The sequence below is a fragment of the Panthera pardus genome, unplaced genomic scaffold (assembly GCF_024362965.1).
Source record: "Panthera pardus isolate Hobbes unplaced genomic scaffold, ASM2436296v1 HiC_scaffold_2, whole genome shotgun sequence".
Taxonomy (NCBI): domain Eukaryota; kingdom Metazoa; phylum Chordata; class Mammalia; order Carnivora; family Felidae; genus Panthera; species Panthera pardus.
Genome location: NW_026526765.1, coordinates 29,767,157 through 29,793,230, shown reverse-complemented (window position 1 = coordinate 29,793,230; position 26,074 = coordinate 29,767,157). Strand labels below are relative to the sequence as shown.

Genomic DNA, 26,074 nt, shown 5'->3' with positions numbered 1-26,074 from the left:
TTCTCCCTCTACCCTACACATTCCTTTTGTCCCCACCTTCTAAAAGAATCTTATAACAATGAGCCATTCTTACTAATGGGAGTGTATTGTAATTCCCAGATCTAATGGTGTAGAAGACAGCATTAAGAATCAGTGTTGTAGTGCTTTTCAGATTATATACGTAGTAAGCTCTGCCTCCTTTAATCAAAGAACAAAAAATTAGGGAAGGAAGAAGGGAAAATAATGAAATCTAAGCTTGTGAATCCATCATGGCTGGATTGTTGTGTATTTATCCTTCCATGTTTTAAAATAAAACTGGTAACTAAAAGTCATCAGCGGTTCTTAAGTGCATGTGCTCGTAATTATCAGCTAATTATTTCTGTTCTATTGTCCTCAAGAAGCGTAAATACCTATTATGAATTAGCTCAAGGATGCCTGGGTGGCTCAGTCATTTCAGCCGCCAACTCTTGATTTCAGCTCAGGTCATGATCTCCTAGTTTTTGAGTCTGAGCCCTTTGTCCTAGGGCTCTGTGCTGACAGCCTGCTTGGCATTCTGTCTCCCTCTCTGTCTGCCCCTCCCCTGCTTGTTCTCTCTCTCTCAAAATAAATAATAATAAACCTAAAAAAAACAAATTAGCTCATACAGGTAATGGATGTTCATCTCAGAAAAAATTTTAAATTATAATTTTCCTCTTATATAATGTTGGGAACTTAAATATTATTACCTTTTGACAGTTTGATCAGAATCTCCTTTGGTCATTTGCTGTATTCCTTAGTTCCTGAGAAGTCTCATTCTGAGTTTGGAATGACGAGAGGTGCTCATCCTGAGGCGGCAGTAAAGGTTATCCAGTCCATGGCTCGCTTCATGGCCGCCTATTTCACCAATCAGCCGCTTTGCATTTTGCCACCTCACAATGTGAATGTTCTTCCTCCCCTTCATACTAAAACAGGTAATATAGTAAGCAAATAATTTTCTCACTTTGTTTATTCACATAATACTTAAAATCATATTATACAGTGATCATTATTTTATAGGAATAATACTGTTCTAGCTTAGTGTATGACACATAGGAGATTCTCAGTGACTGTAAACGAATAAAATCTGAGAAAGGTAATTGCTTGGGTTTGTTTTTATTGAATATGGATTGTTTAATTACAGTATTATAGTTGACCCATGAACAATGCAGCGTTAGTGGTGACGACCCCCTGTGCAGTCAACAATTCACATATAACTTCTGACTCCCCAGAAACTGTCAATAAACTACTGTTGGCCAGATGCCTTATCCATAAGTAAACCGTTAATATGCATTTTGTATAATATACTGAATTCTTATAATAATGTAAGCTAGAAAAAAGAAAATGTTAAGAAAATTATACAAGGGGCTCCTAGGTGGCTCAGTTGGTTAAGTATCCAACTTCGGCACAGGTGATGATCTCATGGCAGTTTGTGAGTTCGAGCCCCGTGTCAGGTTCTGTGCTGACAGCTCAGATTCTATGTCTCCTTTTCTCTCTACCCCTCCCCTGTTTGTGCTCTGTCTCTCTCTCAAAAATAAATAAACTTAAAAAAATTTTTTTAAATTATACAAGAAAATACATTTATATTACTGTACTGTATTTATCAAAAGAAATCTGCATGTAAGTAGACCTGCACAGCTCAAATCCATGTTGTTCAAGGGTCAACTGTATTTATTATTTATTATTTTTATTTATTTATTTATTTATTTATTTTGGTGGTTTTACATTTAAGCTCTCTTTTTGTTACAGCCCTAGGTATTTATCACTTGTGTTCCCTATCTTTGGTAGTAATGTTTCTGATAACAAATTGTATCCTTAGTTTGCATCATTTTACTGAAGAGAAGAAGTAGCACTCCGTGTGGTTTTTAGAAAAATCTTAAAAAAAAAGGTCAAATCCTGACTTAGAAAATTTGTCTCAATTTCTTGTCTTTCCTATCCTATATTATTTATAGGACTTGAGCTGTTTGGCATGATCTTTTCAGATCACTTTGCATACCTTGGGAACATTGATTTTTCTCACACTGTAGGAAAAAAGGTGATAGAATTATTGAATTGATTTTGGACATATTCATAAACATTTATAAAAGCTCAAAGACACACCTTTTAATTCCTTTTAATTTATATTTGTAAATATCTTCCCAGTGAGAGGAGAGGCTAGGAAAGAAAATTTTGTGATCTCTTCCTAAGCCTGAGACGGTGATTACTGAAAATCTAAATACCTGAAACTTGGTATTTAGCCTTTAGTTTCTTTAATTTCCTAGTATCTTGAAAAAGGATATCTATAGTCTTGACTTACAATAGATTTCATATTAATCTTTTAAGTCAGAACTAGTGGCAGAATGTATTGGGGATTTGTGTTGCTTATTTGATGTGATGCTTACTGTATGAAAGCAAAGCAATAAAATTTTCAGAAAATTAAATCATTCAAGTTCTTTCAATAGTACAGTACCTTTCTCAGAGTAAATGAAAAGCTAGGACAAATTTAATCAATCTCCTGGCTGTTTGCCTATGCAGAATCAAACATTCAAGTGAATGACAAAATTTTTTGTTTCTATCCAAATGTGTTTGTCAAAGAGCCAAAGTGTTAGTGTTTGGTGTGGGGAGAGACTATGTTGATCACATGAGAAACTAATTGTTTCAAGAAGCAGAAACCCACATATACTATTTGCTAGTTTTATTTTGAGGGAGTGAGTGGAAATCTTAGAAATATATATTTTTATTTTATTTTTATTTTTTAAAATGTTTTATTTTTGTGAGAGATAGAGAGAGAGGGGGGCAGAGAGAGAGGTGGACAGAGTTGACAGCAGTGAGCCCAATGTAGAGCTTGAACTCACAAACTGTAAGATCATGACCTGAGCCAAAGTTGGACGCTCAGCCAGCCGAGCCACCCAGGCACCCCAGCAATATGTATTTTTTTTAAAAAATAGCAGTTCAGGGCACCTGGGTGGCTGAGTTGGTTAAGTATCTGACTCTTGATTTTGGCTCAGACCATGATCTTATGGTTCGTGAGATCTGAGATCCATGCTAACATCATGGAGCCTGCTTGAGATTCTCTCTCTCTCTCTCTCTCTCTCTCTCTCTCTCTCTCTCTCTCTCTCTCTCCCTCTCTCTCTCTCTCCCTCTCTCTGCCCTGCTCCCTTTTCTCCTGCTCACATTCTTTCTTTCAAAATAATAAATAGACTTAAAAAAATAGTTCAGGCATTGTATTTCCAAGTGGCTTGTTCATGTTACTTTTTTTATAAAGTGTTTATTTATTTTGAGAGAGGGAGAGAGAGAGAGAGAGAGAGAGAGCAAGCGTGCAAGTGAGCAGAGGGGCAGAACTCACCTCAATGTGGGGCTTGAACTCACCATCTGTGAGATCATGACCTGAGCCAAAATCGAGTCAGATGCTTAACTGACTGAGCCATCATGGCTCCCCTCATGTTATTTTAATTAGGGGAAAATATAGAAGGCTAGGGAGAAAGATAGGACCCTTTGTATTTAATCCCAAACCAGACTGAAATCTTGTCATTTAGTCAGGACTTTTGAAAATCGTTCTTTTCTACTCTCTTAGAGACACTAATATACTGAATACTTAATGCTTGAATTTTACCTCAAATTAGTTTTTTATTCCATGACACTATAAGGAATGCAAAGTCATGTAAAATGCAGTCTGCCCTCCACATTTCTAGTAGGAGAAATAGAGATGTATTTCAGAGCAGCCCACAGTAATAAATTGTACACTGTGGCCCAGTACATTTAAGTGTACATTTGTATGTTTATATTATCTGACACAGCATTTTCATTAAATTGTATTTATATTTGTTTTATGTAATGTACTCTGATGCTATCTCTTCTGTTTCTGTATCCTGTTCTGTTCCATTTTTTAAGAATGCTGGCATTTATTTCATGACCCACTAATGAGTCATATTCTTCAGTGCTAAAAACAAACAAACAAACTGGAGTATGTTAAGTATTATTTTAAACCATTTTGTACCTTACTTGCTTCCGTTGAAGCAAGTGTGCACGGGATGGACACTTGCTTCAAAGATGGGCCCTCCATGTAAGGTGTGTGACAAATTCCACCAGGTTTAGGTTCAGAAGATACCCATAGTCCTGCTTCTACCTTGATTCAACCAACATTTAGTTTTAGATCACTTTCTTGAGAACTTTATTCATCAAAGAATCCCCCAAATGGTTTAAACGTCTATGGAAGTTCTCTTTCACTTTATGGAGGTGTGTGTATACATATAGCTACTACACTAGCACTTTAGAGCATTTCGTGAGCTGCTATCTCCTTGTCTAACTTGTATTTTACCCAAAGTTAACAGGGAAATAGCTGGAGCACTGTTTCAAAAAACGTATCTCCAATAACATATCAGCAGTTGAGGCTGATTATTAGAAAATACTAATTAAAGAGATAGGGGCTCCTGGCTGGCTCAGTCAGTGGAGCATGCAACTCTTGATCTCCAGGTTATAAGTTCAAGCCCCATGTTCAGTGTAGAGATTACTTAAAAATAAAATCTTAATAAAAAAAAGGTATATAAGTATGTGAGGAGGAGTGATTCTGATAAATGTAATTGTTAATATCCATTTTCTTTTATTTACACATAGAACACTCCCTTCGACTTATTCCTCTGCAACACTCTAAGGTGGCCAGTGTTGTAAGAGATCAGAATCTTTCTAATGTTTGGACAGTTGAATATGCCCTTGAATTATTACTTATTGGTGGCCTAGTTCCAGAGGCTGTGTGGTTGGCACATAAACTTGGAGACTGGAAGACATCTGTTTCAATTGGTGTGGCCTTCCAACTATTCTGTAAACATGATAGTAATTTCACAAGGTATGTATTTTTAGGCAAACGTAGGTTGAGAAACAGTATAATAGTATCATCTAACTATTTTTTATTTCTCTCATTGCTGGCATTTATACACTTTGTGGAATCCTTAGTCCAGAATTGTCCAATAAAACTTTCTTCAGTGATGGAAATGTTCTCTATGTGCAGTTCAGTATGATAGCTGTTAGCCACATGTAACCATTGAGCACTTGAATTGTGGCTAATAAGACCAAAGAATTGAATTTTCAACCTAATTTAAATTTAAATAGCTAAATTCAGTTAGGGGCTACTGTGTTGGACAGCTCAGCAGCTCTTTTGTGTTAAATCTTTTATTTAAAAAAAAAAAACAACCTTTTTATTTAGCACATTTGTTAGTAATGTCCTCAAAGTGCTTATAGTCAGTGGGAGAGTTTGCCTATTTTAAGTAGGGTTTGAATTTTAAGCTAATAAATCTAATCTCTATATTTTAACTTTTCTATTATAGTACTACTATATCTTTGATATTTTTCAGTTCAATAATTCAACATATGTGTATTTCTTAAGTAAGTGCTCTGTACTAAGCTCTGTGCCAGGTAGTTTAATGGATATAAAATTAAATGGTACATAGACTCCATGTTTAAGGCATTTATAGTTTAGTAGAGAAATTAAGGCAAAACATTATTATAATTTAGTGTGTGTGCTGCCAAAGCGAGCACAAAACATTATTATAATTTAGATAATATGGTAAGAAAAGTGCCAGTGGTGCAGTGGAGAGAGCAATAATATCAAATGGGCATAGGACAGGAAATGGAGATAACATTTAGATGGGCATTGAAGGAAAGACAGAATCTCAACAAATTGAGTGGCTGTGGAGAGAGATAACATTCCAAACATGAGCAAAGGCATATGGCAAAAGACAAGTTTGGTTCAATTTGGATCGAATAGTGTGGAGGGCAGCAATGGGAAATAATGATGGGAAGGTATATTAGTATCATAATCCTGGAGACCCTTAAAAATCTCCTTAATGTTATATTTCCCCAATTATTTTCCCCCCATTATTACTTTTTAAAATAGAGGATGAATAAAAGTAAATTTCACTGTTTCTTAACATTTCATGTTTAGCTCTTAATGTGTTAATATTTCCTTTTTTCAGAATTTGGATTCATTTTCCTTAATTTGATGTGATTTCAGGTCCAAGAAAAAGGGTCTGAATTTGCCAATAAATATGACTCCAGCACAGATTTTCCAGGAAAAACTGCAGTGTTTTTTAGGTCGGCCAGCCTCTTTGGAAACAAAAAATGAAATGGGCTCAAAATACAAACAATTTACAGGTGTGTTACCTACATATAGTCTGACATATATATCAGCTTAATTGATATAAACCTTCTGATATTTTAAAAAGCTTATTAATATCCATAAATATATTAACACTTTGAAGTAAGCTTATCAAATATAAAAGTATGCTATTTATTCTTAATCATGGGAGCTTCTAAAATTTATGCCAGCTCAAAAAACAATGATCAGTAACTGAATGATACTCTGATTTTTCATACATATTTTTTGACTAGTTGTATTTTGCTATATTTGGATTATTTTCTTTTGCAGTCATAGAGTCGTAGAATCTCATAAACAGGAGGGTACTTAAAAGTATTTAGTTCAACTCTTCCCTAGTGCATAAATCACAGAGTTGGTTTTGTTTTTAATTTGAAAATTTTATAGTAGTATTACAAAATTAAAAATAATGTAATATCACATATATTACATAGATTTACTCAGGAGCCCTGTAAAATTTGTTTTATAGCTGGAGACATTTAGATGAAAAGTAATGAAGTTGGGTACTTAAAGTTGTATGTGCTGACTACTGTAGGACCCTTTGGTTTTATTAGTTCTTGTCTCCGTTAGCAGAGAGGCTTCTAACTCTAGATTCTTAGAACTTACTAATTGTAACTTCTCTTTCCGGAAAGAATGCATAATACCTGGAAATCTTACTGAAAACTTTGAAAATTACCTGCCAATATTTTTGAAAATAAATGGAGAGAAAATGTAACTACATGAAAGTTGGTTTTGAAAAAAAAAGACTAAAAGGGACACCTGGGTGGCTCAATCAGTTAAAAAAGTACTATGGTGGAGTGTTAAGAAAAAAAATTACTCTCCCACTAGCTGCATTCACGTAATGTTGTATTTTATTTTGGTGTCTTTCTTGATACTTTTTTCCCATCAGTATTTTTTCATTTATTATTTTTTAACTCAGGACTATGTTCCAAGTATATTTTTGTTGCATAGTTGTTGTTATTATAATATCTTGTATAATTTTGCAAAAGGTCTTATGCTCTGATCTTTTAAAATTTTTTAATTTTTATTTGTTTATTTGATAGAGCGAGCATACACAGGAGAGGCAGAGAGAAAGAGAATCTTAAGTAGACTCCACACCCAACATGGAGCCTGATGCGGGGCTGGCGCTCATAAACCATGAGATCATGACCTAAGCCCAAATCAGGAGTCCAGTGCTTAACCTACTGAGCCATCCAGGCACTGCACCCCTCTATAATCTTTTTTTTTTTTAATTTTTTTTAATATTTATTTATTTTTGAGAGAGAGACAGAGAGACAGAGCACAAGTTGGGGAGGTACAGAGAGAGGGAGACACAGAATCAGAAGCAGGCTCCAAGCTGTCAGCACAGAGCCCAATACAGGGCTCGAACCCACAAACCATGAGATCATGACCTGAGCTGAATACCTGAGCAGATACTCAACTGACTGAGCCATCCAGGCGCCCCTGCCCCCCCTCTATAATCTTAAAGTAACAGAATAGTTATTAAATTTCTGTGTAGAAGTTGAGATGTTTTGCATGTCAACCATTATGTTCATTTTTGATGATAATTTTTTTCAGGTACGAAATTTTATACTACAAAATAGGATCAGCATAATATAAATTTTAACTATTTTACTTAATTTTGTATTTGGTAGATCCCATTGAAGAAGAAGATGCAAATCTCCTCTTTGGTTCAGTGCAGGACTTACTGAAAGCAGCAGTTATGGCTGATGCAGATATTCTTTCAGAGACGTTTCAACTTCTGCTAAACTCTGCCAAGGACTTCAGTAAGAGACTGTGGGGCTTAGTCCCGGTCGGCTTGTATCTCCCGGCTCCTCCATTATATTGTCCTCAGCCAGCTATTCTTAGTGAAGTAAGCTTAGTTCTTAACCTTTTAATTAATTTAAAGTTGATTTTAGCCAAATTTTACAATAGACAACTTGATAATAATTATCAAGTTAGGAATGCAAGGTCTGAAGACAAACTTCCAGATCCTAGCTTTGCTGTTTATTAATTGTATAATCTTAAGCAATGTACTAAACTGTTTAAGTTTCCTTATCTGTAAAATGCAGATGATGATAGTACCTGTAATAATATTATTGTTAGGATTAAATGAGATATTCTGTAAAAGCTTTTACCTTAGGGCCTAGGACACATAGTACACATTCAATAAATATTAAAATTATTGCAATAATAAAACAAAATCAAGAGAGGATTCTCTATATGCAGGTTTTAAAAAAATAGATGTTTGTTTAGGGTAATAAATAATAAATGTCAGATTTTACAAGACCTACATTATTTTGGTCTTTTATTTATCTCATTGTCTTTGATTCTTTTGAAAGACTTCTTTTGATTTTTTTTTTTTTTTAATTTGATCAGTCATTTTTTTCTCCTGCACTATTCAATTGATAGTTCTGTCATATAAACAGCAAGACAGTGTTCCTCTCAGGAACTTTTTCTCTGCTCTCACTAAAAATCACAACATTATAATTAGCTGGCTTTAAGATTTAAAGTATGAATGCAAATTATTTTAATGTTTGATTGATATTTTTAAGTGATTCTGGTATTGTTTCTGTTTCTTTACTGCGTACTGTTTTAGTATTAGCAGCCTCTATCTCTTACCTGGTTTTTTCTTTTCCTTTTTGAGTTTTTTCTTATATTGTTATTTGTTATATTTAAGGTTATATTTCAATAGGTTAAAAATATTTCATTTATTGATATTTCAAATGTAATATGTTATACATGGAAGAAATAAATAGTCCATTGTATTTCTTAATAATTCTCTTTTCTGTCACATCTGAGTCTTCAACACATTGGTTTAGAAATTAGGAATACCATTTAAGCTATTTTTGGAATAACCTGTGCTGATATTAGTTTGAGTGGTTACTATCCTTAGTAGTGATTCGATTTATTATTTTGTTTTTATTAAAATAATCCTCAGTGGTAGGATTTCTCCTAAGTATCACTCTATATCAATTAGGACCCTTTGGACTGGGTATAATAGAAAACTTGGTAAGTTGGCTGGCATAATTAAGAAGCCCAGTTAAGTAGGGTAGCCTTTTGACTCAGTTATGCTACCACAGACTTGAGCTCTTTCTCTCTAGTTTATTTTCTAAGGTGGCAGTTTCAACTTAAGTCCATCTCTCTTTGTGGGAGCAGAATGGCTGCCAGCAGCTTCTAAGGATACCTTGTCCATGTCCAGAGGGAGAGAGAAGGGGAAAAACAAAAACAGTACAAGTATTTCTTCTCCAGCATTCCAGGCAAGGGTACTGGGAGTCACTCTTGGCTAGGGATAATGCAAAGTACATTTTGTAGCCCCTTAGGGCCTTCCCCTGAGAGCTGGGGAAGTATCAGCTCTCACTGAATCATATGGGCTATGTAGGGGAAGGGCAGATACTCCATTAAAAATTGAGTACTGTGAAGAAGTAACTGTGGTAGGATGATGGGGAAGCAAATGTTTAGATACTGTCTCATTCTCTAGAAACTAATTTTTAGCTACTGGCTTGTTAGTGTTTATTCAGCAAACGTTTGTTGGATCCTACTACATGCTGGACTTTATTCTATGCATTATGTTAATACAAAGATAGATGACAAGGTCTTTGCTTTTGAGTAGATCTCAGTATGGTGGGAAACATACATGAATCAGTACAGAATAATTTAGTGAAAATTGTCATGGATGTCTGAGCAAAGTGCCATAGTCACACACAACAGGAGAGCTTCACAGAGGGGCCGACATTGAAATATAAGGATTTTTCCAGGAATAGAAGGGAAAAGGCATTCTCCTTAAAAGGAGCCCTCTTTATAACATTCTACCAATGGAGTCTGGAGTGGTGGGCTTTAACTGCTTATAGGGGAAGACTTAGGCTTAAGGTCAATTTAGCCCTTTACATTATTTGAGATGAGAGAAATTTCTTTGACACTAGAAATAGCTATAGTTGAAATCTGAGGCCATCCCTCAAAATATCCTTCATAAATCTCCAGGAACATTCTAGTTTGAGAAGCACTATTTTTATTTTCACTGTAACATTTAAAATTTTCATATTACTATCTACTAAGAATCGATTGTTTTATTTTCTTTAGGAAGATGGTGATGATCTTCTTTTAAAAGCTGAAAAGGATAATCGCCAAAAGGTGTCTGGAATCCTTCAGCGTGTTCTCTTGCTTTTCCGGGCAGCTCGCTGTTCTTTTCCGGTAGCACAGTGGTACATCTTGCAGTTGAGATGGGCAAGAAAAGTCATGCAGAAGGTGTGGAGATGTCTCAGTCATTTATGTGCTATGCTATGTTAAACTATTTAAATATACTAATATTTATTAATATCTCCAAATATTTATAATCATGACATTTTCCCAAGGAATCCTATACTATGAATCAATAGATTTCAGGTTTGTTTATAATAAGCAACCTAGCCAGACTAAATTTTTTCTGCTGAAAGATAAGGACTCTGAACTGAGTCTCTTTATTAGTCCCATCCTGTCTGACAATACAAAGTATAATATAGTAAGTTATATATAACTGGTAGTTAGATGTAGGTAGTTTCAGTTACTTTTTTTCTTTGTCCCACCATCATTGAAGATGTAAGCTCAGTTCAGGGTTTTCCCCGACTTCGCTCTGAAATACTATCTACTGTGTTCTGTGGGGACTAATGTGGGGTCAAGCCCTGGGAGGTTAGAGTTGGTTCTTGGCTGTGTGTTTCCTTTCAGTACTCTCCACCAGTTGGAGTCTCTCCCTTGCTATCTTCTGGGACGTGCAATTCAGTGTGATTCTGGGGCCATCATCCCCTTCCACACTGACTTCAGCTGAGTCGTAGTTGCGTTCTTACCTGATCAACAGTCAGATGGGACATTTGTTGGTATGTCCCTTCTCCAGCTGCACATCCTTTGTAGGCCAGTTGTCTGTCTCTGTGAAATGTGGAACTAAATATTATTAGCCCTAAATGTCTTTAATTTGGCCCTTGATTATGTTTAAAACAAGAATTTACTATTTTTGGTAGGAAACTTTAGACTTTGAGAAGTTACCAAGTTGTTTTTGAAAATTAGACTTTTTTTAGAGAGAACGATTTGTGAAATTTGCATACAGCTACTATAAAAATGTAAGATGAAACTGTACCCATTCTGTATCTTGTTATCCCAAAGTTGTTTTTAAAGTATGGCAAAGAGTTTTCCTGTATTATTGAAAGATTGGTTTTAATAGTTTCAAGGTCTGCTGAGCCTGATTATTTGTTATAGGAAACTTCATTTTAAAAATTATTTAAGTAAACAGTTTTCTACAATAAAGTTGTAATTAGATTTCCATTGAGGTTTTATCTTATGTACTAAATCCCAACAGTCATCTCATTTAATCTAGCTTTAATTAATGCAGCTAGCATAAAGACTGTGCAGATTCTCTTAAAATTATCAACACAGCTAAAGACATTCCTCAGAGGAGTAACAGGCTGCAGACTAGGGCCTTTGGGTGTATAGTCATTGCCACTCTGACTGTCCAGTGCCCTGTTTGTCTTGCGGCTTACCTTTAAAGCTTGTTGTCAACCCCTCAGCTATACACACAAGTGACCTGTAAATTCCCTCTAATTCAGTCTTCCTAAAATACATCTGATAGTTTTATTGTTAGCCTGTGTATTTATTGACATTGGGAGAGGTGCCAAAGATGTGGAGATCCATTCTTATAGAAGTATGTACAATATATAAGTGTATATACTTCTATATTCTCCTGTATTGCTGTTTTCTCTGCCTTTTTCATTTAGACTTTATTGGGCATATAATTTAACTACAGATTTAGTTGTAGTAAATTAATGTTTTCTAATTGGTGGGAATGGCGGAACACTTGTTGCTACCAAAATTATAAGGTCTTTATTCATGGAAGCAAAAAATCATGTTTCTCATGAAGTTCATACTAAAATGTGACCTGGAGTTGCAGGAATCTGAACAACTGATAGGGGCCAGACATCTGATTACAAGATGGCTCGTGCACATGGCTAAGAAGTTGGTGCTGGTTGTTGGCCAGAGGCGTCCCCTTGAGCAAGTGATCCAAAAGACAGCAAGGTGGAAGCTACAATGCCGTTATGATTTAATCCCAGAAATCCCATACAACCACTTCTGTATTCTGTTCGTTAGAAACTAGCTGGTCTAGGGGCACCTGGGTGGCTCAGTTGGTTTAGCGTCCGACTTTGGCTCAGGTCATGATCTCACAGTTTGTGGGTTCGAGCCCTGCCTCAGGCTCTGTGCTGACAACTCAGAGCCTGGAGCCTACTTTGCATTCTCTGTCTCCCTCTCTCTTCCCCTCCCCCGCTCATGCTCATGATCTCTCTCTCTCTCTCAAAAATAAATAAACAAAAAAACAATAAAAAAAAAAGAAACTAGTTGGTCTAGTAGGGTCTACCCTCAAGGTGAGGGAAGTTAGGCTGTACCTTTGAAGGAATGAATTGTTAAGAATTTGTGGACATATTTTAAAACCATCATACCATTATACCAAAGTGAACAATAATTCTTTATTAATTCCAATACCTGGTCCATAATAAAGTTACTCTGATTATTTTGAAAATGTCTTTTTTATAGATTTTTGAAATCAAGGTCCAACTGAAGTTAACCCATGTTTGATTATGAGATAATAGGAAGGACTATATTTTCAGGTCTGACACATAAGAATCAAAAGACTTAACCCAGGATCAAACTTTATACCAATAATTTCAAGGATATAGGTAACTAAAAGACACAGGTGAAACCTGGACTTACATTGCTCCCAAGATTTTTCTTGCTGTGGAAGGATGTGACCTGGCCTCTGTTTAACATCATGACACAAAAGAGAACTATATCACTTATTGAACATGTCCTTTTTATATCTCTTTAATTATATAGCTTGTGTGACATTTTCCAATGAGCCATACTCCATAAATCCATGCATTATAGATGTATTTATAATAACCAACCTAGCTAGGCTCTGTACATCTAGTAAATACCATTGTTTGACAAGAAGTCTGTCATTAGAATGCTTACAAGGGGATTTGACAAGATCCTGTCTTTGTAGAAATGAATAGAAGAGGGAGAAAATAGATTACAAGCCTGCCGCTAATCCTTTCATTTTTGGGTGTATGTCCCTTAGATTCCTTTCCTTTTATTCTATAGCAGTTTCCTTTAATTTCTTTTTCTTTTCTTGGTTTGTAGAGAAACTTGGTCATTTGTTCTGTACCGTATTCTGCATTTGTTTGATAGTTTATTCATTTAGTGTCATTTGACTTGTTCCTCTTTCCTTTTATTTCCTGTGAACTGGTAATTAAACTATATTCATTGAGATACAGAGGCTTGATCAGGTTCACATTTTCTTAGAAAAAGTTATGTAGGTAGGGACAACTGGGTGGCTCAGTTGGTTGAGACTCCGATTGTTGATTTCAGCTCAGATCATGATCCCAGGGTTGTAGGATAGAGCCCCACGTTGGGCTGTATGCTGAGCATGGAGCCTGATTAGGATTCTCTTTCTCAAATTAAAAGTAGACCTACCCTATGACCCAGAAATTGCACTACTAGGTTATTTATTCAAGGGATACAAGTATGCTGTTTTGAGGGCACACATGTACCCCAGTGTTTATAGCAGCACTATCAACAATAGCCAAAGTATGGAAGAGCGCAAATGTCCATCAACAGATGAACAGATAAAGAAGATGTGGTATATATACACAATGGAGTATTACTTGGCAATCAAAAAGAACGAAATCTTGCCATTCGCAACTATGTGGATGGACTAGAGGGTATTATGCTAAGTGAAATTAGTCAGAGAAAGACAAATATCATATAACTTCATTCATATGAGGACTTTAAGACAAAGAACAGATGAACATAATGGAAGGGAAGCAAAAATAATATAAAAACAGGGAGGGGGGCAAAACAGAAGAGACTCTTAAAGGTGGAGAACAAACAGAGGGTTACTGGAGGGGTTGTGGGGGGTTGGGCTAAATGGGTAAGGGGCATTAAGGATTCTACTCCTGAAATCATTGTTGCACTATATACTAACTAACTTGGATGTAAATAAATAAATAAAGTAAAAAAAAAAAATTCTCTTTCTCTCTCCCTCTGCCCCTCTTCCCCCTCACACACACTCTCTCTCAAAAAAAAAAAAAAAAGTTATGTAGGTAGATATACCTTTTGTCATATTTGTTTTTAGGTACTGCACATAGTTTTATTTTGAATGAGAGTTAGATGCTTAAATTTCTTTATTATACCTTTGGGGAAAGGACAAATAGCATCAAGTTCTATATAGGCAAAACTGAGTGACAGAAAAAATTGCCTACAACCTTCTTTTCTCTTTTGTGTTCTAACTTAGTGAATTTCTTGAATTAAATTTGTGAGCGGGGCACCTGGGTGGTTTAGTCAGTTAAGTATTCGACTCTTGATTTTGGCTCACGTCATGATCTCAGGGTTTGTGAGATCAAACCCCGCCATCAGGCCATGAGCTGACAGTGCGGAACCTGCTTTGGATTCTCTCTCTCTCTCTCTCTCTCTCTCTGTCCTTCCCCGTGCACATTTTTTTCTCTCTCTCTCTCAAAATAAATAAACATTTAAATATATGAGCCAAGTTTCTGAAAGGATAGTTCATTTCAGAGATACTTTCTTACACAGTATAAGAACCATGCTGTATTTTTCATTCTCTATGGTTTATGTTACCTGTCTTGTTTGTTGCTTTATAGTTTCCTTAAAAATAGATTTAGATGACTGATAATTAACATATTCTATCATTCTTTCAGATTCGAATGAAAGGGTCCCTTCCTTCATTGAGTCCTTTCCCTGAGTCATTACTTAATTATTGTAAAGAAGGTGTAGCATTCTTTCGACCTGGAGCAACTGGAGACAGCAAGCTTGATGAAGTTTCCGTTAAAGCAATAGGTTTGTCCAAAATGAACTGCTTGCTTAGAAATTAGGCCTAAATATTGATAATGATATAATTTGCACTTGATTTGGTGAAGTTTCTATACAGTGTGATATTACGCTGGCAATGAAAAGATATGTGTGTGTAACCACCGTGGAAAGGTATCCAGGATACATTAAGTGAAAAGAAGAGCTAGTTTCAAAACAGCGTGCATAGTATAATTATATATATATATTTGTGTACTTGTATTGCTTTTAGTAAAAACATTGTTCAATAATGGAAAGTATGTTTCTAGTATTAAAAAATTTTAAACTTAAATGCCTATCATAAATGATTTTCCAAATAAATGAGCTGTACAGTATTAAGTAGAGCTATGTGTATTGGCTTTGAACATTATCTACAATATACTATGAAGTTTAAAGCAAGTAAACTACTAGAGTAATTTATTTACTCTAGTAAATAGAGCAAGTTATTTATTCTAAAACTGTTTTCAATATTTTCATGCAACTGACATGCGTGAAATACTCTAGAATAATGTGCATAAAAATTATGAAAGGATTTCCATGACTTTTATTTAAGGTGTTGGCAATGAGCATATGTTTGTTTCATAATCAACAAAATAAAGACATTGGTTCTGGAAAAACAAATACCCGGCAGAGGTGAAGTTGTTATAATAGTAATGTACATACTAATCCAATCTTTTATATTTGTGTCCCTGGTTTAGGTTGCTTCAGAGAACTTTGTGCTTTGTGTTGGATGCTACATGTTCGTGATAAGTTATCCTATAGTTGCAGGCAATATCAGAAAGCAAGAGAAAATGTGGAGAGGAAAAAGGTATTTACCTACACAAGAATAAGAAAAATGAACAAACATTACTTGGGAAATTACTGCTTGATAGAAGGTTTTATTGTTTTCTGACAAACTTTCTTTTGAACTCATCCTGATCTATGCATCTAAAGTGAAAAGGAAATGTATTTCTCAATACCCATTTAGGACGTCGAAGTGGAGTTTGATTCTTGTATGGTTGAGCACGGTCTCAGTGCAGTGGAGTGGGCACACAGAATGCTGCCCTTTTCTCGGTTTTCTAATATTGAAGAACTTATTCAGGATCTAATTTTGAGCCTTATTGGGGAACTGCCACCAATCAGAAAGGTAATGTGAATGTAGGTGAAAAAAACTAAATGAAAATCAGAGACATTAAAGGATTTTTACTTTATTTTAATTAAAAATGATGTTGCTCATGAAACTCTTTTTTTAATTTTTCTGAAGGTAGCAGAAATTTTTGTGAAAGCATTTCCCAATCCTGAGGACATAAGGGTTCCTTTAAGAGAAAAATATCACTGTCTTCAACAGAGACTCAGACACTGTGTTGTGAAAGGTAGTATTTGTCATGTCTTAGATATCTGGTAGATAAATTGCTGAAGATTCCTCGGAAGGCATGTAGTTTCTAGTGCTTATGTTTTTATGCAGTTCTCCTTTCCTTGAAGATAGTGTAAGAAGGCAGAAAGAAGCACTCCTCTATTACTGAAGCACCAGTTTTGCTTTGGAACCAGATAAAGATGACTTCATGTCATGGTTCTGTCAGTTAATGACTGTGTGACTATAGGCAAGTTGCCCAGTCTCTCTGAGCTCCATTTCTTTATATGTAAAACGGGTGTATTATTACCTACTTTATGGATGTGTATTAAAAGAGGGTTAAATAAGGTAAAATATATAAAATAAGCATACAGTACTTTGCGTAAGGCAGATATTTTGTTGAAAACTAGTATTCTTCTTCCTTCTAATTTTATCCTATACATTCAACATGCCTTTGTGGAAAATTTTTTTTATTGTGGTTAAAACATACGTAATATAAAATTTAATATTTTAAGTGTACAATTCAGTGACATTAACTACATTCATAATGTGGAAATTTTTAAAGAATTCAAATTACCTTTTTTTAATAACTTAATCTAGTATTTAAGTCTAGTTATGTCCTATGATCATACATTATTGCATTAATATATTTGTGGTTTATATTTTTCTTAAGACTTTCTTGGCATTCTCTAAAATGTATAGTGTATACATTTTATATATATGTTAATGTATAATCATGTTTAAACTTTTTTCTGTAGGCAGCCTTGAAAAACTTACATTCCTATTTCCCACTATTTGAAGTGAAAAAGGTGTCCTTGTTTCTTTGACTAAAATTATACTCATTTTCTCTTATTCACCACTCTTGGGAATGAAAAAATAGTAGTGATTCTTTTTATAATTATCTGTCTGATTTTTTAAATAGTTAAGTTACTTCTTAATTTTTTGTTTTCCAGAGCACATGTTTTTATGGAGTCTGGGCTCTGTCCCTTTTATTGTTCTTTAATGGACCTTCTCTAACTTCTGCAATTCTACCTTAAAATATGCACCATAGCTTTCTGACAAATACAAAGCATGCTCTGTAAGAATGTGGAAATGAGTCTTAGTCATCAGTTGGATTCCATGTTCCCAGGAGGGACTGGAATTGGGTCCCCTTCTGTCTTTTTAAAATTTTTTTTAAATGTTTTTAAATTTATTTTGAGAGAGAGACAGAGAGAGTGAGTGTGGGAGAGGCAGAGAGAGAGAGAGAAGGGGAGGGGAATCTCAAGCAGGTTCCATGCCATCAGTACAGAGCTGGATGAGAGGCTCGAACTCATGGAACTCATGAATGGTGAGATCATGACCTGAGCCAAAACTAAGAGACACTTAACCGACTGAGCTACCCAGGTGCCCCAGGTCCCTTTGTGTCTTGAGTTGAAACATTTTAATGTGTTGTAATAAGGCTTTTTGTTTTTTCCTTTATAGGTCCCCAAACTGAGGAAATGATGTCTGTTATTATGCATTCTGTTCATAAAGTGAGAGTGAAAGCCCTAAAACGTGTGCAAAGAAATATAGGTTCTTTTGAAATGAATATCTGGGAACCAATTGAAGAAGGAAAACCAGCTGAGGTTCTGGGTTTTGATAGGTTTTCCCTAGGAACTAGTTTGAGCAGGAGCACACTCACAGAACTGGGGAATTCTCTAGTCCACAGTGATGCAGATACAGCAGATACCTTCTCTGAAGCATTGTCAGTTGAAGAAAAAAGTAGGATACATTTCTCTAAAAGGTACAGTTGAGATGTCTTAATAGTAAGCATTCACTTCCTTTGGAAAAAAATATTTTCAGCAGTTCACGCAACAGATGAGTTGATTTCTTGTCCCAGAAACCTCACTGATTGCAGTGTTAACAATATGAATGATAAGTGCTACCTTCCTTTACTCACAAGAATATTAGGAGTGTAAAATGAAACTATATATTTGAAAGATTATTTAAAATATTATTGAGATATGAAATAATTTTGCTACCTGATAGTATAAAATCAGGTAAGTAGATGAAATTGTAGAGTTCACTGGGAGGCTTTTACTGTTTTTAGTAATCTTCAGATTTAAATAGTTTAAAATTATTGGGTTAGCTATATTATTTTTAAGGGATTCCAGGGAAAGAAATTGCACGTTCATCTTTGAAACTTGTCTATAAATTGTTGAGAAATTCTTATCATTTAAACCTCTATTACTCTAGCTAGATTTTTTCTTTATAATTCCATTATCTGCAATGAAGTTTATCCTTCCCATGACTGAAAGACTAAGTAATCAGCCATAATCTTGTTTAAATGAAATAACTTTATCGACTCTAAATATAAGCATCTGCTTAAACCATGCCTCATAGTATTAGAAATGGTGTGCTTGTTTCACCGGACGATTTCAGTGTTAGCACAGGAATACAATGGCGGCTGCTTGTTGTGCCTTCTTAATAAGAGACATAGACCTCCAGCCCAGGTGCCTAACACGAGCCCTTTCTTTCCCTTATTGGGGGAACTAGGAATCTGTTCTTCCCTAAGGACCATGGTTAAAGGAAACAGATTTAAAAGGAATTGTGACCCAATGCTAATATCATCTTCGATGGGGAAAAACTGAGAGCATTGCCTTAAGGTCAGGAACAAGACAGGGATGTCCACTCTCACCACTGTTATTCAACATAGTATTGGAAGTCTTAGCCTCTGCAATCAGACAACACAAAGAAACAAAAGGCATCCAAATCGGCCAGGAGGAGGTCAAGCTTTCACTCTTTGCAGATGACATGATACTCTATATGGAAAACCCAAAAGATTCCACCAAAAAACTGCCAGAACTGATTCATGAATTCAGCAAAGTTGCAGGAAAGAAAATCAATGCACAGAAATCGGTTGCATTCCTATACACCAACAATGAAGTGACAGAGAAATCAAGGAATCAATCCCATTTACAGTTGCACAAAAAACCATAAAATACCTAGGAATAAATCTAACCAAAGAGGTGAAAAATCTATACACTGAAAACTATAGAAAGCTTATGAAAGAAAATTGAAGAAGACACAAAAAAACGGAAAAAGATTCCATGCTCCTGGATAGGAAGAACAAATATTGTTAAAATGTCGATACTACCCAAAGCAATCTACATATTCAATGCAATCCCTATCAAAGTAACACCAGCATTCTTCACAGAGCTAGAACAAATAATTCTAAAATTTGTATGGAACCAGAAGAGACCCTGAATAGCCAAAGCAATCTTGAAAAAGAAAACCAAAGCAGGAGGCATCACAATCCCAGACTTCAAGCTATACTACAAAGCTGTAATCATCAAGACAGTATGGTACTGGCACGAGAACAGACACTCAGATCAGTGGAACAGAATACAGAACCCAGAAATGGACCCACAAATGTATAGCCAACTAATCTTTGTCAAAGCAGGGAAGAATATCCAGTGGACTGAAGACAGTCTCTTCAGCAAGTGGTGCTGGGAAAACTGGACAGCGACATGCAGAAGAATGAACCTGGACCACTTTCTTACACCATACATAAACTCAAAATGGATGAAAGACCTCAGTGTAAGACAGGAAGCCATCAAAACCCTCGAGAAAGCAGGCAAAAACCTCTTTGATCTTGCCCGCAGCAACTTCTTACTCAACACATCTCCAGAGGCAAGGGAAACAAAAACAAAAATGAACTGCTGGGACCTCATCAAAATAAAAAGCTTCTGCACAGCGAAGGAAACAATCAGCAAAACTAAAAGACAACTGACAGAATGGGAGAAGATATTTGCAAATGACATATCAGATAAAGGCTTAGTATCTAAAATCTATAAAGAACTTATCAAACTCCACACCCAAAAAACAGATAATCCAGTGAAGAAATGGATGAAAGACATGAATAGACACTTCTCCAAGGAAGACATCCAGATGGCCAAGAGACACATGAAAAAATGCTCAACATCACTCATCATCAGGGAAATACAAATCAAAACCACCATGAGATACCACCTTACACCTGTCAGAATGGCTAACATTAACAACTTAGGCAACAACAGATGTTGGTGAGGATGCGGAGAAAAAGGATCTCTTTTTGCGTTTGTTGGTGGCAATGCAAGCTGGTGCAGCCACTCTGGAAAACAGTATGGAGGTTCCTCAAAAAACTAAAAAGAGAACTACCCTACGACCCAGCATTTGCACTACTAGGCATTTATCCAAGGGATATAGGTGTGCTGTTTCGAAGGGACACATGCACCCCAATGTTTATAGCAGCACTGTCAACAATAGCCAAAGTATGGAAAGAGCCCAGATGTCCCTTGATGGATGAATGGATAAAGAAAATGTGGTGTGTGTGTATATATATATGTGTGTGTGTGTGTATATATATACACACACATACACAATGGAGTATTACTCGGCAATCAGAATGAAATCTTGCCATTTGCAACTATGTGGATGGAACTAGAGGGTATTATGCTAAGTGAAATTAGTCAGAGAAAGACAAGTGTCATATGACTTCACTCATATGAGGACTTTAAGAGACAAAACAGATGAACATAAAGGAAGGGAAATAAAAATATTATAAAAACAGGGAGGGGGACAAAACAGAAGAGATTCATCAGTATGGGGAACAAACTGAGGGTTGCTGGAGGGATTGTGGGAGAGGGGATGGGCCAAATGGGTAAGGGGCATTAAGGAATCTACTCCTGAAATCTTTATTTCACTATATGCCAACTAATTTGGATGTAAATTTTATTTTATTTTTTTATTTTTTTATTTTTGTGTGTGTGTATTTTTTTAATTTTTTTAATATATGAAATTTATTGTCAAATTGATTTCCATACAACACCCAGTGCTCATCCCAAAAGGTGCCCTCCTCAATACCCATCACCCACCCTCCCCTCCCTTCCACCCCCCATCAACCCTCAGTTTGTTCTCAGTTTTTAACAGTCTCTTATGCTTTGGCTCTCTCCCACTCTAACCTCTTTTTTTTTTTTTTCCTTCCCCTCCCCCATGGGTTTCTGTTAAGTTTCTCAGGATCCACATAAGAGTGAAACCATATGGTATCTGTCTTTCTCTGTATGACTTATTTCACTTAGCATCACACTCTCCAGTTCCATCCACGTTGCTACAAAAGGCCATATTTCATTTTTTCTCATTGCCACGTAGTATTCCATTGTGTATATAAACCACAATTTCTTTATCCATTCATCAGTTGATGGATGTAAATTTTAAAAAATTAAAAATAAAATTAAAAAATAAAAGTAATTATGATTGGCAGTTAAAATGTTCGCCTAGCAGGTTTAATAGCAGTAGAAAGTTTAGAAAAAATGCCCCACTCTTGTGTAGTAAAGAGTCTTGAAGGCATTCCTGCTTGTTGTACCTTGTACAGGGGGAGCTGAAAGGTGCAGATGCAAAAAACAAGAAACCATAAATTAGGATGTATGTTGGTGGCTTGTGATTTCTGTTGACTTTGGATTCCTAAATTCTCACTTGTTAGAGGACCTTTTTGTTTTTTTCAAAAATTCATGTTTTTAAAAGTGAAATTTCTGTGAACACATTTCAGTCTTTTTTAACTCAAATTTCCCCTTTTGATATTTTGTTTTATTTTTTCACTAAGAATGTTCAGCTCTAGTCAACACTTAGAGATCATTTAATCTAACCCCCTCATTTGAAAGATACGTAATTGAGGCATTAAAATATATATATATAATTCAGTCACGGAGAGAATTTTCATTGTCAATTCTAACATCCGTTTTTGCTATTAAATAATCTTTAATTTTGTCTTTTTCAATTTTGTTTTGCTGTAGAAATGCCCCAAATCACATGGAATTAAAATTGATTAGTAAGCCCAAGGAAAAAAAGAAGATATGTAATCAGAAAGAAAATCTTGAAAGAAAAGATCATGAAAAGCTATTACAAAATGCACTGCCTGTAATAGGTGTTTGGGAATTTGAACGTGATGATGATGAATATATTAAATTCCTTGATCTCTTCTTGAGTTATGTTCTTGAAAGAGACCTACTTGATTCTAAGGATCCTGGCATTCCATTTCTAACCAGTTTTTCTGGACATCTTAGAGAATATGAACTTAATTCTTTACTTTTTGATGTACATACAACATTAAAACGACGTCGAAGCAAAACCAAAAGCCAAAATGTGTTTAGAGCTGGCTCTTGTTTTGTTGTTGCTCCTGAGTTATATGAATCTGAAAAGCCAGAAAACCAAGCACTTTCAGCTTCAGTACTGGATCAAGGAATCAGGTCATTTTTAGAGAACCCTTTGAATGAAGTCAATAAAATTGAAGGGACAAGTGGATTGTTCGGTTTAAAACAAAAGTCAGTTTACAGAACACAAGATGACAGTTCAGGGAAACCTTTAGTCCAGAGATTGTCGAACCATATGTTTTGGACTCCCAAGACCGACAAAACTGGAAGATGTATTTTCAAAGCAGTTCAATGCAGTGATATTAACCCTCAAGAAGATCTTCCTTTAGCACTAAATAACACATTTGGCAGTATAAGAAAGCTGCTGGAATGGATGATAAGGTGGTCTGACAGAAGACTGCTCTGTGATCCTAGTCTCACTGAGTTATCCTGTGAGTATAGCCCCGTCATTCGTGTAAAGACCTCTACAGCTGCCATTCTTACATCATTGTGGCTTTTGGAACAACCCTATTTTGCTACATATAAGGCAAAAAATGCCATTTTTAAGGTAAGTCCTTGAATTCTTTATTGCATACAAATGAGAATTCTCATTGTAGATTGAAACTATTTTTATATTTCTCCATCTATTAAAGAATCACCGAGCAACAAGTTAATGACACTGTTAATTATATAATCTGCATCATCAGATTTTTTTTTTTCTTCAAGTGATTCTTTTAATTCTTAAAAATAATTAGGGTAAATGTGTTTTCAAAGAGGCTTTGAGGTTTTGAGGTTTTATGTGTGTTTATAAAAAAAAGGAGGAAAAAAGAGATAATTTTAAGTGATACTACAGGTGGTATAACATTTATATTCTTTCTCTTTAAAGTTTCAGGTTTGGTTCAGGTGAAGAAGGGGTAGGCAGCTACACAGTTTCTATTACTGTAGTCTCATCATATACATTAAGGGATCATTTTTCTTATAGTCTTGGCCAGAAGTTGGAGAACCAAACCGGGGAAGGCAGATAGGTTTCAGTAGAGAAGTTAGTGCTTATTAGTTATTTTTTCTTTTCTCTACTCAATGGTAACTGGAAGGCTGCTGTTTTAACCTGTTTGTGAAGACAAATATTTTTATGTAAATATGATTGAGTGATTGTTATTGCACTGGAAAAAAACTACAGAGGTGAATTTTTTGGAAAACAAATTTATGTTTGTTATAGTTGTTATAGTTGGGAAATGGACTTTTTTAATATTTGGAAGATTCCATAGTTTCTAATTTTTCCTGTTTTGTTCCCCTCAGTTTTATTGAGGTATAATTGACAAAATTGTAAGATATTTAAAGTATGTATTGTGATGATTTAATATGCATATGCATAATAAAAGGATTCCCCTCATCTGGTTAACACATTCAACACCTCACATACTTTGTGTGTGTGGGGGGGGGGTGGGGCATATAAGTTCTGTCTTAGCAAATTTGACATATAAGTTCTACTCTCTTAGCAAAATTCTATAATGTGGTGTTGTGAACTATAGTTACTATGATACTGCATTAGCTCCTCAGACCTTATTTACCTTACAACTGAAAGGTTGTGTAGGCATACTTAGTTTTATTGCACTTTGCTTTATTGCACTTTGCAGATACCATGTTTTTTACAAATTGAAGATTTGTGGCATTGAGCATTGAGCAAATCTGTCTGCATCATTTTCTAACAGCATTTGCTCACTTCATGTCTCTGTGTCACATTTTGGTAATTCTTGCAATATTTTAAACTCTTTCATTGTCCTCATATTTGTTATGGTGATTTATGACCAATGATCTTTAAAAAAAAATTTTTTTTAACATTTATTTTTGAGACAGAGAGAGACAGAGCATGAACGGGGGAGGGTCAGAGAGAGAGAGACACAGAATCTGAAACAGGCTCCAGGCTCTGAGCTGTCAGCACAGAGCCCCACACGGGGCTCGAGCTCATGGACCGCGAGATCATGACCTGAGCTGCAGTCAGACACTTAACTGCCTGAGTCACCCAGGCACCCCTGACCAATGATCTTTGATGTTACTATGGTAATTGCTTTGGAGTACCACAAACATGCCTATTTTAGATGGTGAACTTTATCAATAAATGTGTGTGATTTGACTCTACCACCAACTGGCTGTTCCCCCATCTCTCTCTCTCTCTCCTGGGATCTCCAAGTGAGACACAACAGGGTTGAAATTAGGTCAGTGAGTAACCCTTCAATGGCCTCTAACTGTTCAAGTGTAAGGAAGAATCACATGACTCTCACTTTGAGTCAAAAGCTAGAAATGATTGGGGCGCTTGAGTGACTCAATTGGTTAAGGGTCCGATTTTTTATTGCAACTCAGGTCACGATCTCACAGTTTGTGAGATCAAGCCTTACATCAAGCTCTGCGCTAACAGCGTGGAGTTTGCTTGGGATTCTCTGTCTCCCCCTGTCTCTGCCCCTCCCCCACTTGCATGCACACACTCTCTCTCTGTTAAAATAAATAAACTTAAAAAAAAAAAGCTACAAATGATTAAGCTTAGTGAGGAAGGCATGTTGAAAGCTGAGATAGGCCAAAAGCTAGACTTCTTGAGCAAGGTAGCCAAATCCAGCTTTTCCAAAGGAAAAGTTCCCAGAGGAAACTAAAAGTGCTAGTCCAGTGAACACATGAATGATAAGAACACGAAAAAGCCTTATTGCTGATGCAGAGAAAGTTTTAGTAGTCTGGATGGAAGATCATAGCAGCCATAACATTCCCTTAAGCCAAAGCCTAGTCCAGAGCAAGGCCCTGACTCTCTTCAATTCTATGAAGCCTGAGGGAGGTAAGGAAGCTGCAGAAGAAAAATTTGAAGCTAAGCAGAGGTTGGTTCATGAGGTTTAGGGAAAGAAGCCATCTTCAGAACATAGAAGTGCAAGGTGAAGTAGCAAGTGCTGATGTGGAAGCTCTAGCAAGTTATCTGGAAGATCTAGCTCAAATAATTAATGAAGGTGGTTACACTAGACAACAGTGTAGTCAATTTTCAGTGTAGACAAAATGGCCTCATACTGGAAGAAGATGCCATCTAGGATTTTAATAGTTAAAGAAGAGAACTCAGTGCCTGGATTCAAAGGATAGGCTGACTCTTTTATTAGGAGCTAATGTAGCCAGTGTCTTTAAGTTGAAGCCAGTGCTAATTTACCATTCTGAAAGTCCTAAGGCCCTTAAGAATTATGCTCAGTCTACTCTGCATATGCTCCATAAATGGAGTAACAAAGTCTGGATGACAGCACATCTGTTTATAAACGTGGTTTACTGAATATTTTAAGCCTACTGTTGAGACCTCTTACAAAAAAAGATTTCTTTCAAAAGATTACTGCTCACTGAAAATGCACCTGGTCATCCAAAAGCTTCGATGGAGATGTACTGTGAAATTAATGTTTTCATACCTGCTCACAACTACATCCATTCTTCAGCCTGTGGATTAAGGAGTAATTTTGACTTTCAGGTCTTTTTTTTTTTTAAGTTTATTTAAGCAATCACTATGTGATCATATGGCGGTTCTAATTTTAATTTCTTTAAAAATTAAAAAAAAATTAATGTTTTTATTTATTTTTGAGACAGAGACAGAGCATGATCAGGGGAGGGTCAGAGAGAGAGGGAGAC

At 35.8% G+C, this 26,074-nt stretch overlaps 1 protein-coding gene across 9 annotated transcripts in view; it reads left to right on the top strand.

Annotated features, from left to right (window-relative positions):
- Nucleotides 1-26,074, top strand: part of CPLANE1 (ciliogenesis and planar polarity effector complex subunit 1) — a 137,669-nt gene that overhangs the window by 35,574 nt on the left and 76,021 nt on the right. For 8 of the 9 annotated variants that reach the window (XM_053906936.1, XM_053906935.1, XM_053906934.1 and 5 more), the window contains exons 16-26: nt 756-929; nt 4,588-4,816; nt 5,981-6,120; nt 7,756-7,973; nt 10,181-10,345; nt 14,833-14,971; nt 15,679-15,788; nt 15,948-16,106; nt 16,224-16,332; nt 17,772-18,072; nt 22,100-23,003. In XM_053906936.1, coding sequence (XP_053762911.1) covers nt 756-929; nt 4,588-4,816; nt 5,981-6,120; nt 7,756-7,973; nt 10,181-10,345; nt 14,833-14,971; nt 15,679-15,788; nt 15,948-16,106; nt 16,224-16,332; nt 17,772-18,072; nt 22,100-23,003 — 2,648 coding nt within the window. The remainder of the gene's footprint in view (nt 1-755; nt 930-4,587; nt 4,817-5,980; nt 6,121-7,755; nt 7,974-10,180; nt 10,346-14,832; nt 14,972-15,678; nt 15,789-15,947; nt 16,107-16,223; nt 16,333-17,771; nt 18,073-22,099; nt 23,004-26,074) is intronic. The other variant, XM_053906939.1, reaches the window with a different exon arrangement.